The 19,534-nt window shown below is 35.8% G+C and overlaps 1 protein-coding gene across 2 annotated transcripts in view; it reads left to right on the top strand.

Moving 5' to 3' along the window:
• Nucleotides 1–19,534, top strand: part of LOC121325757 (paladin-like) — an 88,558-nt gene that overhangs the window by 19,228 nt on the left and 49,796 nt on the right. For both annotated transcript variants that reach the window (XM_041268702.1, XM_041268701.1), the window contains exons 2-10: nt 10,623–10,820; nt 11,056–11,158; nt 11,711–11,890; nt 11,986–12,150; nt 13,178–13,338; nt 14,106–14,181; nt 15,335–15,486; nt 16,199–16,295; nt 17,042–17,146. In XM_041268702.1, coding sequence (XP_041124636.1) covers nt 10,636–10,820; nt 11,056–11,158; nt 11,711–11,890; nt 11,986–12,150; nt 13,178–13,338; nt 14,106–14,181; nt 15,335–15,486; nt 16,199–16,295; nt 17,042–17,146 — 1,224 coding nt within the window. In that variant the 5' untranslated portion in view covers nt 10,623–10,635. The remainder of the gene's footprint in view (nt 1–10,622; nt 10,821–11,055; nt 11,159–11,710; nt 11,891–11,985; nt 12,151–13,177; nt 13,339–14,105; nt 14,182–15,334; nt 15,487–16,198; nt 16,296–17,041; nt 17,147–19,534) is intronic.

The following is a 19,534-nucleotide window of genomic DNA, read 5'->3' as shown; positions in this document are numbered from 1 at the left end:
ATATTTAATGTTACTATTAAAAGAATGCAATATATTGTGTTCTGCCGTACTGTCCGTACTGTGTGTTCTGTTTGTTCAGCAGAAGGTTTAGATTGCTGAAATCTACAGTACATCTCATTTCCAAGGAAGACATTTGGCCCTGGATGCAGTTTTTTATAGGGGTCAAAGAGAAGAGAAATATGTTTCGGGTGTTTCAGTATTTGTGTAAATGCACTCCCCCAGCTCTGAACTATTTTCTGTGTGTTGTAGTCTGAAGTCTCAAGCCTCTGCCTTTCGTCTCTCTATTTTTTGGTATCTGTTCATTTAGCACCGGTAATGAAACATTGGCATCAGGATGCTCATGTGGGAGACTCCTTCAATTCAACACGTAGAGGTCATATTTTTTACTTCATTGTACTAGTTATATAATAATAATAACTGAATGAAAAATTTTATTGGAATACTGTCTTGGGTGGGCAATGATTTTAAACTATGAGTTTCCTTAATAATACAATAGGATGCATATCAATCATGAGAGGAATATAGTGGAGGTGGCTGGCAGTTTGCAGATGGTACTCTCTAAAGAGATACATATATTCAAAGAACTTCTTATCCTATAGTGATGAAACCTGATAATGTAATTTTAAACAGATGTTACAGAGACAACCGGTGTATATGTGGTGGCAGGTTGGTCAAGTATTCAGGGGAATAGGCAATAAAGCAATCATTTAGTTACTTCTCATAACTCGCACAGCACCAGGAAAGAACATTTAATGATTTGATTTAATCTGGAGGTTGGTTTGTGAATGATAATTTAGAAAACAAGTTTACAAAACTGTTTTGCAGTTATAAACTGTACATATACAGTGAAGGCTTTTTGAATCTCCACATGTATGAATCCTGTTTCATAAAGTATGTAAGAGGCAATTTATATCAAACATAAAATAAGACGGTCTCATAATTTGACTCGCTCAAGAACCTGTAACTATTTGGCATAGAAACCACACCAGCCCTACACTAGTTTATTCAGTGGAAGACAGGTTCTTGTTTTAATATTCACCAGTCCCAGTCACAGTGCCCAATTTTAGCTTCTAACCACCATCAGTGCAGAAATTGAGAACAAAACTAGTGGCAAGTACCTTTTGGGTTTATAAGTAGGGTTGGTTTTGGGGAAGGTATCTTTTACCTCTATGGTTGTAGTAGTGTGCGATATGAGTCACTGTCTATATTGTAGTTTATAATTTTATTGTCTACTGAAGAATTGATTTAGTTGTGGCTAACTGGAGTATTAATGCAATTACTATTTGTAAACAAAAGGCCTAGCTCAGTGACCTACATTCTCTTACTGAACTAGTCTTAAGTTATCATGTGCTGTGATTTTATTAAAATGGATACTTTACACAAATGCATGCAGCAGTTTTATTAGGCATTTTGGTGTGCTGTATATATTTAAACATGTGATTTTAGTGAGCGTGGTTGGAATTTCTGTGGGCCCCAAATTTAAATATTTAAATTCTAGAAAAGTTAGTCTGATACAGTCTCTGCTTCCTCAGATATTGAAAGCTAAATGAGACCACAAGAAGGGCAGGACCTTCCTCCGCTGCCTTTTTATATAACTCAAAAAGGATAAGACAACACCCTGTTGAAACGTCTCGCATATGTGACAAATGAAAATTGTGGTTGTTTTTGTTTGTTTTTCTTCTGTATTAGTAACTGTACTGTCTGCAAACCTGATGTAGTAATCTGCATTTGATAAGCATCTTGTGATTGACTTGATTTCAGATGGTTTTATTGCACAACATAAATCAAGATTGTTTAATGAAACAGAGTAATCATAAGGATGTGAGGAGGAAATGCAGTACAATCTCTGTGTCTATGAAGTAATTTCCTTGCTCAGAGTTCCTTTGCTCATTCTCCCATACCGTCCTCTACAGTAACAGACAAACACACACTTCTCATTTCAGTGCTCTTGAGACCTAGCTGTGTGTAGATGTATGTTTCAATGGGCTTGGAGCCCTCCCTGCTAGGATGTACTGCTGAGCATCTGATAACCCACTTCCTGTTGAGGTGTGCTAGCTCTTCCTGTTTTGTAGTGTTATGAATTAACGGCCTGAAGAGTCTGCATCCTGTGATAAAAGACTGTGCACCAAGGATGCTGGGCGCTTCTGTGTTCACTTTTTGGAGATGAAACACGAACAATAGTAAACTGGCTTATAATATTTTCCCATTGCTTTCGCTTCCATATCATTAGACCACAACAAACGGCACTGCTGTGCAATATCTGCTACAGTAGACAGGACAGGAAGTAACTATTAGTGAATTCCTATTTTTAGCATCCAGTGACAACTACAACTGTACATATGCCGCTATTAAAACATGTACAATATGCTTCATGCATAAAAGCAAATTATCATTGGCAAGCTTGTGATAATGCTCAATTCTCCATTACAAACTTTTTCTTGGTTAAATTGAAATAGTGCCTGCTTTTTGTTCTGTTTGCACCAGTGCAAAGTTAGAGAAAGACTGAGGAGCTTCCTTCACATGAGTTAAAGTAACTACAGTACATACTGCTATAAGTCCTTTGATTTTGTACACCCTACTGTCATCCATTGGGAATTTCAGAAGGTATTTATATATGCACATTGTGGTGACCTTTAATACCCTTGTACAATTTGCTGTTGCGTTTTTATGTTTTTTCTATGTATCTTTAGGTTTTACAGTAGTTATTCAGCTTTTCATCTCTCCTGCCTTTTATTAGAATGAAAATATGGTTGTGTAAAATGGTTAGCTCATAACGTCTCTGAAAATAAGGAGCATTTGCATCCTTCCTCTTATTTGTAAATGTGCAGCCAGATGCATCCTGCAGCTGCATAACCCTTCCCTCTAGTAGACATTGCATAGATTTAGATCTTTTGTTGACATCTTGTTGAGTAAAGTTAGTACTCTTCCAGAATTTAAATGTGCAGCATGTGAAAGAGACATTGCTAACTGATGCACGATTTGGGGGTCTTTTATATGTACAGGTCAATTTTCCATGTACAACTTTATAAACAAGCTCATTGAATTGAACTTTTGCATTGATGTGTGATTAAAAATTGAATGAAATTCTTATGAGAAACAGGAAACCATTACTGTTGCAATGGAATATATCTGCTAGCCCCATTATCTTGAGTTTCACCCTACACTTCAATAATAAAAATGTGCCAAAATTGGTTGAAGAACTGAACATTTAGTAACAAGAGATGAAAGTGGAAAAAACATAACTCTATTAATCTTTTTCATTTAATAAAAGTCAATATATATAAGTATAATATATATATCTATATATATATATATATATCTATATATATATATATATATATATATATATATATTATTATATATATATATAGATAAGATAATATACGTTACGTATATACACGTACGGTCATCATTATACGAAAAAGTCGATGTCTAAAGAAGTCTTCCACTATCTTTGTTATTAATTCCACACGTCCACCCTTCGGGCCGGTCATATTTATCCCACAAACCGTCACCGTTGGATGGGATTAAATATATCCCTGCCAACAATCACAGGTGTGGCAGTTCCATAATTGGGTAATTGCTACACCTGTGATTGTTGGCAGGGGTATATTTAACCCCATCCCTGGGAAACTTACACTCACACACTTATTTACACTGGCAGGGCGGCATATGGTTATTCAAGGCTTTGTCATTACAACTCTTCTTCCTCCGCCCCCTGCCTCCACCTTGCAGCATGCCTTGTCCAGGGGGAAGGTGGCCCAGAGTGCCACTTGTCCTGCCCTCTGGCAATAATTATTATTTTTATTATTATCCAATGGACAAGGCCATGGACCGTTTCATTACGGACATGGTCATTTGTCAAATAAGAGTCGTTCATTTTGCTGTTTGGAAAAAATTCTAAACCCCTCATTTTGTTGTTGTTGTTGCAACACATGGTATAGCCACACTGTACGTCTGTCTTTTTAGCTGGGGTATTGACATTCACTACTGTTTGGAAATGCTACTTCTAGGACAAACAATATACCTAAAACACTGGCCAACAAATCAGAAAAATCAATATAATCACCTGCTTTTGTGCAAGAAGGTTGCATGGTAAAAATGGTGGACTGCTTGCAAGCAAAGCATTTTAAAATACTGTTTACACTTACGAGGCAACATGGAATTTATTAAAATGAAAGCAAAATGTATTAATTACTTTGAGAGGTTGTTATAAAAAGTAAGTGATGTCTGATGGAACAAACAAAAGCGAATTAAGCAGACAATCCACCTGTTTACTTGCCTTTGTGCTACAAAGGCAGCCATTGGCAGACTACCCGGAATAAACCGCACACTGTACTGGGTAACACAGCTTGATTCAGTCTTAAGAGGATGTTTATGAGTGCAGCAATTTCCAGAGAGACCAGCTAAAACAGCACCTCTAGCAGTCACTAAGCAGTTAGCTAAGAAGTGACATTTTAACTAATTTTACACTTTGAGAGAACCTGGAGCAATACCACTGTGACCTAAAGCAACATTAAAAAATAGGCAATTCTGGGTTCTGTTGCACAGAAATAGTTTTATTTTTATGACAAAAACATGATGCATTTTCACAGTGTGAAAGTGCATTGCCAGTGCTAGGTCTTTCTACTGCAGAGTTGAACAGCAGACTAAAACTAAGAAAAATAGTGAGAGAAATAATGAACTCATCACTGGAGAAAGGTTCTGCCAATGAACAGCAGCATACAGTAAGGCTGGAATAAGGAACTTTGTGGAATTAAGGGATAGAGAGATAAGAAAGACAAGTAAAGTGAAGGACAGCCTCTGACCTTGGCCTGAGGTTCTGAAAGCACTGTATTTTGTTTCTGTTTGAATAAAAACACTGATACCAAAGAAGAGGATTGTATTATTTATGAAGCTAGCACCCAATTACATTGTATCAAATGTAAACATTTATGGCCAAAAGTTTTGCATCACCTAGAATTTTAGGTTTGAGACATAGGGAAAAAAAAAACAACTCTGAACATAATTTAATGTAATGAAATAAACTACAAACTTATATTGTAAGAGTCTATTAGAAGCCATAATAGTAGTACAGTATTTCATGCTAGGTTTTATAATGTCAAAAATGTTTGTCAGTTTTTTGTTATGTATATGGAAAACTACAAAGCGATATGTAATGTAATAACATAACATTATTTAGCAGGTTAATTCTAAAGGGTGGTGCAAAACATTTGGACATAGCTGTAGACGGGAGTATTTGTTGTATTCGGAGATATTTTAAATAAATATTTGTCTTGGAAAAAGACACACTTCTTTTTCAGCAGTGTTCTTGAATAACCTGGAACATTTCTTTCAAGTTCTTTGTTATCTACAGCAGGGCAAAGTGTGGTGTGGGTTTGTGTGATGGTGAAAACTGATTGGTACTCATACCAACCAGAGCTTCTGCAGCATAAACTTGTGATTTATTATTTTTTTTTTTTTGTAAAACAAGCTGCATAGAATTGCAGTCTTAAATCATAACAAACCAATATAATTAAGTGGAATTCCTTTACAAAGAGTTTATGGGATTGGAGAGCATCCTACAGGGGTATGCCCTGAATTCATGTTTATCCTTAGAAAGCCTTCCAGACTGAGTGCTAAGTTCAAATTAAGTTCAGAACACAAACCCATAAAATATAGTAACCTGAGGTATGTATCCTTGTAAGGTAAATTTGCAATGTAGAAAGTTTTTTAAGAGTTTGACAGAATTGTCAAACCACAGATTAAATTACCCTCCTACGGTAACTGTATAATGTGGTCTCACCATGTCATGGGTAACTAATACATTTGTTGTTTTAAAGTTTTAAAATGTTAATAGTATTCCATTGAGATGTAATTATCTGTATTTTATGCCTGTGCTGAGCAGAAGCAAACTGTTTACTGTCTTTAAATTCTAAATGTAAGTAGCCTGAATTAGACCACTTAAGGTAATTATTGACATAATTGCCTTTTTTCAGTGATTGGTAGCATTTCCCCACACGTCTAAATGAGCCAGAGGTGGAGTGAAGAAGCAAGATAGATATCTTGCATTACAATGTGCCCTATAGTATTTGACTAATGGAGTATTGCAACAAAAAATGTAAATTAAAATGTTTTTGCTATCCAAATCCTGCTTTCCATTTGGACAAAAAATGGATACACCTAAGAGTTGTAGCACACACCTTTTGGTAAATGGACTGTCCATCACATTACTGATTTAATGTGTTTTGACATATATTCTGTCTATATAAAATCTATCCCTGTATTGTAATTTAGCTTAAGTCACAATAGTAGATTTTGAGTTAGCTGGTACTTCTGTTTCCAAGTTATATCCATATGCTTCAGAAGGATCAGTCTTAAAGATGATGACTTGAATTTGCTGCAAATTTATCCCAACTTTCCTGAAGCAAAAACAGGTGTAAGCAATAATGAATGGCCATATATCAATCCAGAACACAACCAAATCATTATTTCACCAAAATCTTCTCCTGACATGGGAACAAGGCTTCTTTGTAAATGCCCATGCAAGCTCAAAATTCTGCCCTGCTTATCTTCATGAAATATAAAGTGATTCAGTAATTCATAAAGCAAATTAAAAAAAAAAAAAAAAAAAAAAAAAAAAAAAAAAAAGTAAAAAAAAAAAAAATTAATGCAGGTATGAATTTCTTTGAACTAAGAATGAATCCAATGGAGATATTAACAAATGGACAGGACACTGGAGGAGAGAGATAGCCTCATGACTCTTTTCTTCCATTTAGATTATTTTCTGTTAGAATAAAAGGCTTTTAGATTGAAAACGATTTAGAAGGTTTGCAATGTGTACTGCATACTAATTAAACATTAACAAGCCTCTACAACTAGCTTCATGAGCCTGCATGTAACGAGAAAAACTGATAACGTCTTTACAGACAAAATAGTTCAAAATGTTTCTATTTGGCATGTCATTAGAATGGGTTATAGATCAGGTTCTAATACCATTCCCCTATGCTGAAAAAACTTATTTGAAATTGGGTCAAATAAAAAAGCCTGGCATTTCTGTGTTTGAATTGATCGCCACTTTGCTAGCAGATTCTAAAAAACAAACAAACAAACAAAAAAACTGCCTAATTTGGACAACACAAATAAGGGCTCAAAGTAAAACATCTCTGTTTAGTGATCCAGTATAGTGTGTGGGTCATGGTGTCCAAACATTAAGGTACAGAAGGAAGGGTAAGTAGGCATTTTAGGGATCTTTATTTTCTTCTGACATGACTTAAATGATAAAATGATTTCCATTTATTGGAACTAAGGTACTTTGCGACAATGAAGTACCTAATTTATTAGATTTAAGGAAGCTGAGTTTTTGATACAAAAGATGACTGTAACATCTTTTCCACCCTCCCAGGAGAACCTTTTTGTCAGGACTTCTTGTATTGCCCTTTGATAACTTGTCCTTAAACTCCTAAGTGACAGAAGGGAACAATTTCCAAAGCAGTTTTGCATAGCAGATACCTCTTTCAGCAAGGCATAGATTTACTAAACCAGATGTACATTTGTCCTAAATATTTAAACCTATTAAATTAGAACTTAAGAGTAGCATGCAGCCCTCTGATTGGGCGCCCTCATTGACTCACCCAGTCTCAATACAAAGAGCTTCCAGATGAAGCAGCATTTGTTAAGCAGGTTATTTTACATGCCCTTACCTACAGCCAATCATACCAGGGCCTAGGTCACTATGACAGTATACAAAGTTGGTAGCAGAGACATTGAAAATCTTTTTTTAAAATAACAAAATATGGTTTAAAGCTTGTTTGATAGGTACATAAAAACCTAGAATTTCTTAGACACAGACTGACGCTGTGTGCTCAGATCTTGGTAGCATTGCAGTAGTTTTGCTGTCACTTTGTGACTATCTAGTGACCAGTGCAAAAATAATTTAAGATCCTAGTGGTATATTTTTTTAACCAAGTAGGTTGCAGGATAAACAACCATCCCTGCTTAAAACCTTTGCTTAGACTAAAGGTAAACTTTATTATCTGCCAATCAAATTGGAGACCCCTTTCCAACCACAACTGTTTTTAGAACAGTAATCAAACATTCAGTGACTACAGATTTCATGACTACAGTAATTTATTTCAGTTTTAATTTTGCAACTTTTCAATTTTACTTTAGTTTACTAAGCCAGGGAAAAAACAAAACAATGTTACTCATTTTTTCATGACTTGACATGCAGGGGCTTTTAAAAGTAAACAGACACTTGCTATACTTGCAGTGTGAGAGGTCCTTATGGCTTCTTACTGTGAGGGGAGATTATAATAAAGTTGATATTGCTTTACGTAGTATTGTTAAAAATGTGTTGTAAGGACTTTCCTTAACTAATAAATATAGATCCCGTATTTTGAAATTGAAATTGTATATTGTTGTCTAAATATTGTTGCTAGGTGACAACTTCATCAGCTAGTCCAAAAACAGTGTTTACCAACTCATTATTTCAGTACTAATCAGTGTCTCCATATAATGTTAATTAATAACAGTGGTTGATTGCCCAGTAAGAAAGAAAAAAATATTCTATGCACACTTTAGAAGTTAACTATATTGTTGGATTGCTAGTTTTTAAAGTCAACTGGGCAGGAATTGTAGTGTATTTGAGCCATTCTTAAGGTTAACCAATCTACTCCTGGGCCTGGGTCTTACAGAATCAATGAACAACTTTTGTATCAAAAAGAAGATTTGATGAGAATGATTGGGGTTTCTGCAGAATTATATTGGCTTTAAGCCCAGCAGTGTGTAATACACCATTTACTTTGTAAGGGTAACAGCTTTTTTGGAGGGCTAAGTGACTGATTTATTTATTTTTGTTCTTGCTAACTTGACAGTATTTGCTGTTTTATTTTTACTAGTAAATTAAGTCATTTAATTTATTCAATGCATATTAAAGAACATTTGAAGATTAAATGAAAACAATGATGACTCTATCAAACAGTAACTTCCTTAGAGTACCACTACTAGTTTTGGGCTACCCAGGGAACATCCCAGAACTGACATTGCTGTCTTTATTCAAAGTGTCCCTTTAAAACTCTTATTCAGCATTCCAGCCACCTGGCTGCCAGATGTATGTTATTGCTGTTGGCCTCTGCTGAAGAAGCTATCAGTATAGCGAGTTTCCATTCAGAGAGGGAACTCATAGCTCCAGACAGTGCCAGATTATTTAAGGTACAGGAAAAATGCAAAATTGGTGATTCAGGGCAAATTATGCAAAATATCCCCGGGCCTTCAAATATGGCCAAAAATAAGCAACAGAGATGCAGGGAAGAGAGGTGGACCTGTTCTACTCTGGCACAGTAAGCAGTTCAGTTATTTGTATGACACTTGCCCTGTTTTATTGAAATGCTTACCTAAATTTAATATGGCTTTAAAATGCAGTGCTGTTTTTGGAAGTTACAGTTCTTTAGGCAATATTATTTACTGGTAATTAACAATGTCAATATGAAAAGGCTGCTAGTCAGATTTTCCTCTTGAAGCCACTGATAGTATTCTCCAGCTCCATTTGAAGACATTGAGGAAGACCTCTAGTTAAACAGTTGGTCAGTTAAATGTAATTGCTATACTTCAATGCTAACATTAGCAGAATGTGCACATTGTTAATAAACCATTCCCTTTGATGCTCAATCCCAATAATAAACCATTCCCTTTGATGCTCAGTCCTAATGTTTTGTATTTAGACTGTAACTATAATAAAGTATGAACTTTGGCATTATTGGGCAAGGAGACAGCTAGGGAAGCACATCCTATCAGTCTTCCAGTAAAATCAGATACTATTATGGAGCCCGGAAGATGGGACACACTGAGATTCCTGTCCAGCTGCCTGGGAGGCACCTGGACACAAACAGGTTATCTACACCCAGCAATGTGTCTGGGGGTCTACAACTGTATCCAGTGCAGATCTAAAAAAAAAAGAAAAAAAAAAGGATGTATTTTGCTTCCTTCTATAGTAATCATGGCTTGGCCAGTTTTGCAATCAGCAGCATGTACTCTCTTCTGTACAGCACTTTGCCAAAAGATAAACCGTAGTAATATGTGTGTGCATTGTTTTCTGATAGCTGTACTTTTCGGTGATAACAGCAACTTTTAAAAATAGAGCTCAGTCTGAGCGAGTGGAATTTGCTGGTCATAAGCCAATTTGAAGCTGCTTAAGTCTGGTTTCAAAACAAATTTGTAAATCTGGAAAAGTTATAAATCTCTGATTTATACTAGAATGAATTCAGTCAACTTGTGGAAATATTTGTATTAATAGAGGAGGAGAAAAATTGTAGTAGTGTATGTAGATATAATAGTCTAAATGCTGGTAAATTCTGTATAGTTCACTGTGTGTGGCTTCCTTACAAGAGGCTAGAATTGTGTTCAATCCTAATTTTTGTAAATTTAAAAAATCATTCTTTCAGTTTCAAATTCACTGCTATTGGTAATGAGGAATTACTAATAACAATTATATTGTTAAGATTACCCAGTGTGCCAGAAGCAATGCCACCAGTTCTCACTTTGGGTGTTTTTATGTTATATTTTGGACTGGATTTAACTTTTGAGGACAACTACCGGTTCAGGAAGTTATAATTTCTATTAATGCAATCATGTGTTCTTCACAGCTGTTTGTAGATTATGGGTACAACTGCCAGTACAGCACAGCAGACAGTCTCCGTAGCACACCCATTTGAAAGTGTCCATGGCAATGAGATGGCAGACAACAGGCGGTCAATGAGCATTAACTCCTTTCAAACAGTCAACATTCACAACAACAAGGCCAAGTCCATTATTACCAATAAGGTGGCACCGGTAGTCATTACGTAAGTATTTCTTTAAAGTTGCTGGTAAATATTTAATTGCTACCATTATTATTCATAACTGCTGATAGGAATAAGGCTAAGCAGTGCAGCGCATCTCTATAGAACATGAGCATTGTTTTGGTTTACTTCTTGTTTTTTCATGTCCCCCATGAGATGCTCAAGTGCTGTAGATGTGACCTTGATTGTTGTGGTGTAGTAATGTTACGAATCATCTCCTACTTGTGTTTAACTTTAGGTATAACTGTAGAGAAGAGTTTCAGATTCACGATGATCTCCTTAAAACAAATTACACTGTCGGACGAATTTCAGACACCATGCCTGAACACTACCTCGTACAGGTAAGAACATTGGTTCGGGGTTTTTACTGGTGTTGTTACTTTACTTTTTATTAATCTTTGGAGAAATCAAATTAGTTATAATTAGTTGTATTAAAATGAGTGTCTGTGATTTTAAAATTTTAACTGATTTAAACATCCATAAAAACACCCAAGACCAACAACAAAAATGGTCAATTCACCTTTCAGAACAAATGAAAGCTCTGCTTACAGCACATTTTGGTCATATCTAAAAAGACATTGACTAAACACCTCAGAAAGGGGATACATAAGCACAGAAAAAAAGAAGTGTATCTGTAATATTGTTTGGCTACTTTGCAATGCTTCAGTACTGTTGACGCTACACTAGCAAAATTCAAGGCTGGCGTCTATCAAAAGGTGTTGTGTCCCTGATTTAAAAACTATGCGACTGTTTTTAATGTTGCCTCTTGAGACAGCTAGTATATAGTAAGCAATTAATACAATAACACATATCTAAAATTAGCATCTTTGTATTTGTTTCTTAAGCAGTTTGTTAGTTGAGAATGCATAACAAGAGATTTTTTTTCCTTTTAGGGCAAATATTTTATGGTGCAGGACGTGTACAGTAAAGCAGATGTCTTGAACACTATAGGCAGTTATGGTGCACCAAACTTCAGGCAGGCCAAGGGAAACTATCCTTTGTTTGGAATGGGGCAGCCTAGCCTTAGTGGCTTCAAGCAAGTCCTTCAGAGACTGCAGACACATGGTTACAAGGTGTGTAACCTCTTTTGACGAATGATCTGAATTTATATTGACATATCATTTGTCTGTCATTTTATTTATTTATTTATTTATTGTTTTAATATCAGGACGTGATCTTCTTCTGTGTGCGCGAGGAACCTGTTGTGTTTTTACATTTGGAAAATGATTTTATACCGTACACACCGAGGAGAAAAGAAAACCTCCATGAAAACCTCCATGGTTTGGGGAAAGATGTTAAAGTGGAAAACTTGGAATTGACAATCAGAAAGGAGGTGTGTATGCAATGTTCTTATGAAACAAATTTTGTTAGAAACACATCACTTTTATTGCTCTTTGCTCTTCTGCTTTGCAATGGAAAGATACTTCATTAGAAACGATCCCATAAATACAACCAGATACCAATTTTAAAATAATAATTTGAATTTCTTTTCCTAAACTTTTCTTTCTGCTGTGTCAAAAGAGGAGTATCAATAAAGGATTCCTATTTACGGCTAAAGTAGTATTTGTGCATACGATGCATGGCGATACCTGCTCTGTTGTACTTGCATTACAAGCTACTGGGCTGTGAGTTTGAGGTTGTGGGATTCCTTTAAAGTTTTCTTGAGACTTGAGTGAAAAAATGAATTCTAGCAACAAACTCCTAACCTTTACCAACATATCTAAAACCTAATCTAACACATATATGTAAAAAGTATTGCATTGGTTTTTAGAAAGAAACTTCAAGTCAACCAATTCAGTGTTTTTTTCACGATGAACCAAAGCTTCAAAAGGAACGTCACAAGCATCTTCTTAAAGTGAATATGCCGTTTTCGGTCTCTCTGCCTCTCCTCTCTTTTCATGTTCTTTTCTTTCTTGTTTTCTGATTTTCCTATGAAGGAAAAGGTATTGGAGAAGTTCATGGACACTGGCACCACCATTTTGTGCATCAGTTTTAGACATGAGTTTCACCGCATTGTCAAGTTTGTTAATCAAAAAGAAAAGCTTTGTGATTGATCAAATTAATGAGATGTTACGCAAAAAAGTAACTGGGGTCTATTCAGATGGTCTAAACAGTAGCCGATCTAAAGGAGCCCTGGGGTTTTCTATATTTTTATAGACTGAAATACACTGACTTGCATGCACTGTTAGATTTTCATAACCTTTGTTTTAATTTTGATCTTTTGCTGTTAGGATCAATTTAATATTCTAGGTGCCAAATCGATAATCTGTGTTGGATTGACAGTTAGGGATAAAGATTTTAATATGAGTCAGGCAATTAACAAAACTTTTGTACGTGCTGTTTTTGCTTTCCGTTTGCAGCTTTATGACTTTGCTCAACTCAATGAAAACGTGTACTATGTCTACAATGACATTGAACACTTCAAGAATGAACCTCAGCACATCACCATCAGCTGTGAAGAGGACATTCATGTCACTGAAGAAGTTTACAAGAGACCTGTCTTTACAATGCCTTCATATAGGTAACTCACATCTGTGTATTGCTGTATGTGTTACACTTTACACTTTTGCTGTGATAACGAGTGCTTTTAAATTAATCTATAGCCACTTCAGCTATATCAGTTAGCTCAAAGCCAGAGGTTTTGTTTGTCTTTATGGAAATGTATGTTTGTACTTTGGTACTCCCAATGCAATATTTAGGATCCCTTTACTTATCTCCACTCCTACTAGTCCGATAACTGGCAGCCAAAAGGAATGTTTCTAAATTGAAAGGAAAGCACCAAACATACTGGAATTAAGGGTTCAGAGCCCACATATACATTGCATGGACCTTTGAAACAGCAGATGAGTAGATCAGCAGAAGACTTTCCTTTTTTAAAAAAACAAATAGCAAATATAGTGCTCTATAGACCTATTTAATATTTTGTCAGAATGTCAGACTCAAAGGTTGGCATTAAAGTGAATTGAAAGCTGCGATGCATTGTCTGTTTCCAAGTGCATACATCAGCCTTGTCTTCATTCAGTTTGATCTTCTTATTTGTGTATAATAAATACTAGTAGTTTTTATGTAAAATTCATACCTGCAGGACAGAATATTTCTAACTAGTCCAGGGCTTTGGAGTGGTAACAGAATTGGGCCTTGGTGTTTGGGCCTTGGACAACACAACATGCCTGATGTTACATCAGCATACATGCATACAGCATTCAGCTCTGTTGCTTAAAACACTGCAGTCTCACATTGTTCCATGAAAGATGACGGAATTGGGTTTCAGTGCAATGTGTTTTCCAGGTATCATCGATTGCCATTGCCTACTGAAGGCGCACCACTGGAGGGGCAGTTTGATACCTTTGTTAATATACTCAGGGTAAGCATGGGAACTAACAAAGTACTGTTGTAAAACATTGTTTGCTCTTAGGTTACCTAATGTTTATTTGAATGTACTTTGTAATTGGGAGATACTATGCAAATTAAGCCTTTAACCTTCTTGAGCCCCAATTTGACAACCACTTAAGTTTACTCTTTTGTGCTGACCGAAGCGTAAAAAGAAGGTAAAAAAATAAATAAAAAACCTTTCAAGTTCAAGAATGAGAAATAAACACATTAACTTAAAATAATACAAGCTGTAGTAATTTTATTGTTTTGAAAATCAGTCAAAACTTTTAGATGTTATACTTTTAAAAAAATAAATTGTCGATAGCATGGTCCGAGTAGTGATATGACCTTAAAGGTGGCATTACCAGTGATGCGGTAGATGGACTCTCTTGATAAGGTAATCTCTGGCATTGTGTGGCATAGGCCTGTGTGAGAGATGTGTGTGAAACAGCCTTATCAGTTAGTGCTAGTCAAGTGTCCACAGAGATGGTGCTCTAGAGTATATGTTGATTAGGGAAATTGAGAGCTAGGATTGTAAATCCATTCTGCAGGAGTCAATGAGTATATTCCTATTGCATGAGTTAATTTAACATGATGAAATTCATACAACCACACGATGTTCATTTTTTTTATTTGTACTGTGCATTTACAGTAGTTTTTCAAGGCTTATTATATTTTGTTATAAAACAAAATCCTGTTTTTTTTTTTTTTTTTTTTTTTAATTCTGGACTGATTTGTTCTGATAACAGAGCGTAGTTTCCATCGCTCTTTTGTTTTACTTGCCGTCTCTCTCATTTGCCTATTTTGGAATGAGGTGTCAGACAGTAAAGCTCTTTGTCTTATTATTGTTATGCTCATGCAACATGACCATTTTGCCAAGTTATAAATTGTACATTTTCTTGGCTGGTAGGTAGGTATTAGTTATTAGGACTTTTGGCAATTGGTCTAAATTTACAACACTTTTAGTGTGAACTCACTTATAAACAGTGCTGAATAACTGTCTTGATAGTCAAGTAAGAGAAAATGGTCTGCAAATGGAAATTCCATACTGCCAAAACACGGTCAGTTTCTAATAACGGCAACAACAGTTAATTGAATTGTAAAACATATGGTTCAACTTTTTTTTTCTTTCTTTTTTTAATAAGGAGAGCCCAAATTTGCTGCTTTCTCGAGACACATCAAAACCTCTTCCTGCCCTCGTCTTCAGCTGCCAAGTCGGAGTGGGCAGGACAAACCTAGGCATGATTCTTGGTACCCTTGTGATGTATCACCAAAAAGGAGCTCCAGAGAAGCAAAAGTAAGGCTGCATTATGAAGTACATACTGCAAAGAACTGATGCCTCCATGTTCTGGGATATCTTCATGTTTCAGGGAGTTGGATTTTATGGTAGCATGACAATTTGTATGCATTATTTGATTCAGTTCAACTAACAATTTACAGACACTTGCTATTAAATGTGTATAATTTTTAATTAAGCTAACAAAAAGGACCACCTTGGGGAAAAAATATATAATTTTCAGAGCCGTCAGTGCAGATCCATTTTAGAGTCATAAGGATTTATAGCATGTAAAAAGTCAACAATGTGTGCAGTTGCCTGGCAACCTCCAAAGTGATTGAAATATGAGATGGATTATTTACAGTCATCACAAAGCAAAGATATAAAACATGCAGTTGACTTTTCAATTTTCCTTCCATTTTACACAGGTAGCTAGGATTATACATACAAATGCAACATATTATTTGCAATAGTCTATTTATATAAATTACCTAGAAAGGGAAATTACTTACCATATAACATTAGTATAGTCATTTGTATATTTGAATTTGTTAAGTTCAGATCAATTGCAGACTAAAAGTTTGCTCAAATTTTCATCATTGCATTGACTTTCTGTGTTAAAAAACAAACAAAAAAACTACACTAACATAAATCATTAGGTTGTTGAATACCGGTATTTTGAAAGTTCAGCAGCAATGTTGTTAAGAAATGCTGTGCCATTGCTTTTTCACAGACTCGCTGAGAATGCCAGCACACTGCCAAAGGCACATTTCCAGATTATCCAGAATTTTATCAACTTGGTGCCAAAAGGTCAGCAAATTCTTGAAGAGGTAAGAATCCCTCAGTGGTTGTTTTATTTTACTTCTAGATTGTAGGAGTGTATGTTAATACATTTTAAACAGTTTCCTATAACAGGTACTGTTTCTTTCCAAGCATGTCAAAATTATCTATATGATATTTAAAAATAAGTCCTGTTTGTTATATACTTTTGTTTTTCAATAGGCTGCATTCATTTAAATTCCTTTGACTATTTAACAGCCCCAATTAAAGCAAATATTTGCAGTAGTGAATGAACACCAGTATGAAAATGACTGAATGTCACTTTCCTCAATGCCAAGAGTACTGTCTGCTTACTAAAGTACTGTGGCTACGCCCTCTAGTGGCTCAGTGGGAGGAGTGGAGAATGCTTGACTCACTCCTGCTGGTTTACATCACTGTTAGGGACACTCAACAAATACATATAGGAAGGTTGGTAACAATTTTACAATCATACCAGAGTTAAATTACTTTTATGAAAGGAAGTACATTTTAGTTAAACAGCACAGTGAAAAATATATTGTCTAATATCTTCAATATTTTATTTTTCTAAAGACATTAAATGCATGCAGTTGGTATGTTTCACAGTTTTTTACCACTGTAGTATTGCAGGTAATGTACATAAACAAGAAGATCTGTTTCACCATTTCTTATAGAGCTTGCTGCAACTCCCTGGCTATTTACAGGTACACCATACAGATTGGTCAGAAGGTAGATGAAGGCTAGTGTAGTTAATGCTAGGTATCTTGTTCTATTTTAGGTGGACAGTGCTATAACGCTCTGCTCAGAGATGCATGACATTAAAGAAGCAATCTATGAGGAGAAGAAGAAGCTTGAGGGGATCGGGGAGGATTATCGGGTCCAGGTGAGCTTCAATTCCAGTGATTCTCTGTCTAAATGAGGAAGAATGTTCATTTATTATCTACAGAGGGGATGGGAATTAGAACTGGGAATGTAATACTATACACCTCATTAATGTGCACTGTTATAACTGACTGATCAGAACTGCAGAGAGAGATTATTAACCGATCCAACAAACCCTTTTTATTCTGTCATCGGTCAGTTAATTGTACTACACACAACCCCCAAAGGTTTATGTTAGCTTGATTCTGCAATAAATAATGTCAAATACGGTATTTGTTTAAAGCAAGAATGAGCTTTGTTTTGACACATATGGCATTATGCAGCAAGTGCACATAATATCTTGCTTTACTCATTAAAAGGTTGCTGTGTGAGGGGAAAATAGTATTTCATATATATATATAATGTACCATTTGTATATCAGTAATATGAGAGAATTGGTCAGGGGTCTGAATACTTTTGCAAGCCACTATATATATATATATATATATATATATATATATATATATATATATATATATATATATATGTATATATGTATATATATATATATATATATATATATATATATATATGTGTGTGTGTGTGTGTGTATATATATATATATATATATATATATATATATATATATATATATATATATATAGTGCCTTGCAAAAGTATTCAGACCCCTGACCAATTCTCTCATATTACTGATATACAAATGGTACATTGAAATTTCGTTCTGTTTGATATTTTATTTTAAAACACTGAAATTCAAAATCAATTATTGTAAGGTGACATTGGTTTTATGTTGGGAAATATTTTTAAGAAAAATAAAAAAACTGAAATGTCTTGCTTGCATAAGTATTCAACCCCAACACATTAATATTTGGTAGAGCCACCTTTTGCTGCAATAACAGCTTTAAGTCTTTTGGGGTAAGGATGTACCAGCTTTGCACACAGTGTCGGAGTGATTTTGGCCCATTCTTCTTGGCAGATTTGCTCCAGGTTGTTCAGGTTGGTTGGAAGACGCTTGTGGACCACAATTTTCAAATAGTGCCACAGATTCAGATCTGGGATTGAGATCAGGACTTTGACTGGGCCACTGTAGGACATTCACCTTTTTGTTCTTGAGCCACTCCGATGTTGCTTGGGATCATTGTCCTGCTGAAAGGTGAATTTCCTCCCAAGCTTCTGTTTTTTAGCAGACTAAAGCAGACTCTCTTGCAGTATTTTCCTGTATTTTGCTCCATCCATTCTTCCTTCAATTGTAACAAGATGCCCAGTCCCTGCTGATGAGAAGCATCCCCACAGCATGATGCTGCCACCACCATACTTCACTGTAGGGATGGTGTGTCTTGAGGCATGGGCAGTGTTAGGTTTGCGCCACACATAGCGCTTTGAGTTTTGGCCAAAAAGCTCAATCTTGGTCTCATCTGACCACAAAACCTTTTCCCACATCGCAGCTGGGTCACTCTCATGCTTTCTGGCAAACTCCAGACATACTTTCAGATGGTACTTTTTGAGTAACGGCTTCTTTCTTGCCACCCTCCCATACAGACGAATGTTATGCAGAGCTCTTGATATAGTTGACTGGTGCACCATTACTCCACTCCCAGCCACTGAACTCTGTAGCTCCTTCAAAGTGATTGTTGGCCTCTCTGTGGCTTCTCTCACAAGTCTCCTTCTTGTTTGAGCACTGAGTTTTGAGGGACGGTCTTTTCTTGGCAGTGCCTGGGTGGTGTGATGCAGCTTCCACTTCCTGATTATTGATCCAACTGTGCTCACTGGGATATCCAAACACTTGGATATTATTTTGTACCCTTTCCCTAATTTATGCATTTGTATTACTTTATCTCTAACTTCTGTAGAATACTCGTTGGTCTTTATTTTCCTTCAGATTCACAGCCTTACCAATGATCCTTCAACAGTGGAGTTTTTATCCAGAAAATGTGACAGCAACTTTAATGGTTCACAGGTGGAGGCCAATTGTAATGCAATTGTGTCCTCGTTAGGGCAATTTCTTTCATCGGTGCAAACTGGGAGCTTCTACAGCACAGGGGTTGAATACTTATGCAATGAATACTTACTTATGAATACTTTGCTGTAGTGTCCTGGAAAGAAGGATTAAAGCACTAATCAAGTTACAGATACCATGAGAAAATCCCCTTTTTGATCTGTACAGTATACAGCCTGATTGTGGGGACCCAATGGGAATAAGAAGTGTGCTTAAACACTGAGATTTGCTGTATGAGGCTAATGCAAAGTCTTTTAAGGGAGTGCGTTGAAGTCTTCTGTTTAAACAATAGTGTTTTTTCAAATATCATCAGTATTACTAGTGTAGAGCATGCACCAGAAGGGACACCATTGTGGTTAACCTAGATTGTACATTATTTTAATGTGTTGTTCA

Source organism: Polyodon spathula, chromosome 13 (assembly GCF_017654505.1).
Source record: "Polyodon spathula isolate WHYD16114869_AA chromosome 13, ASM1765450v1, whole genome shotgun sequence".
Lineage (NCBI taxonomy): Eukaryota > Metazoa > Chordata > Actinopteri > Acipenseriformes > Polyodontidae > Polyodon > Polyodon spathula.
This window is presented reverse-complemented; position numbering and strand designations above follow the sequence as displayed.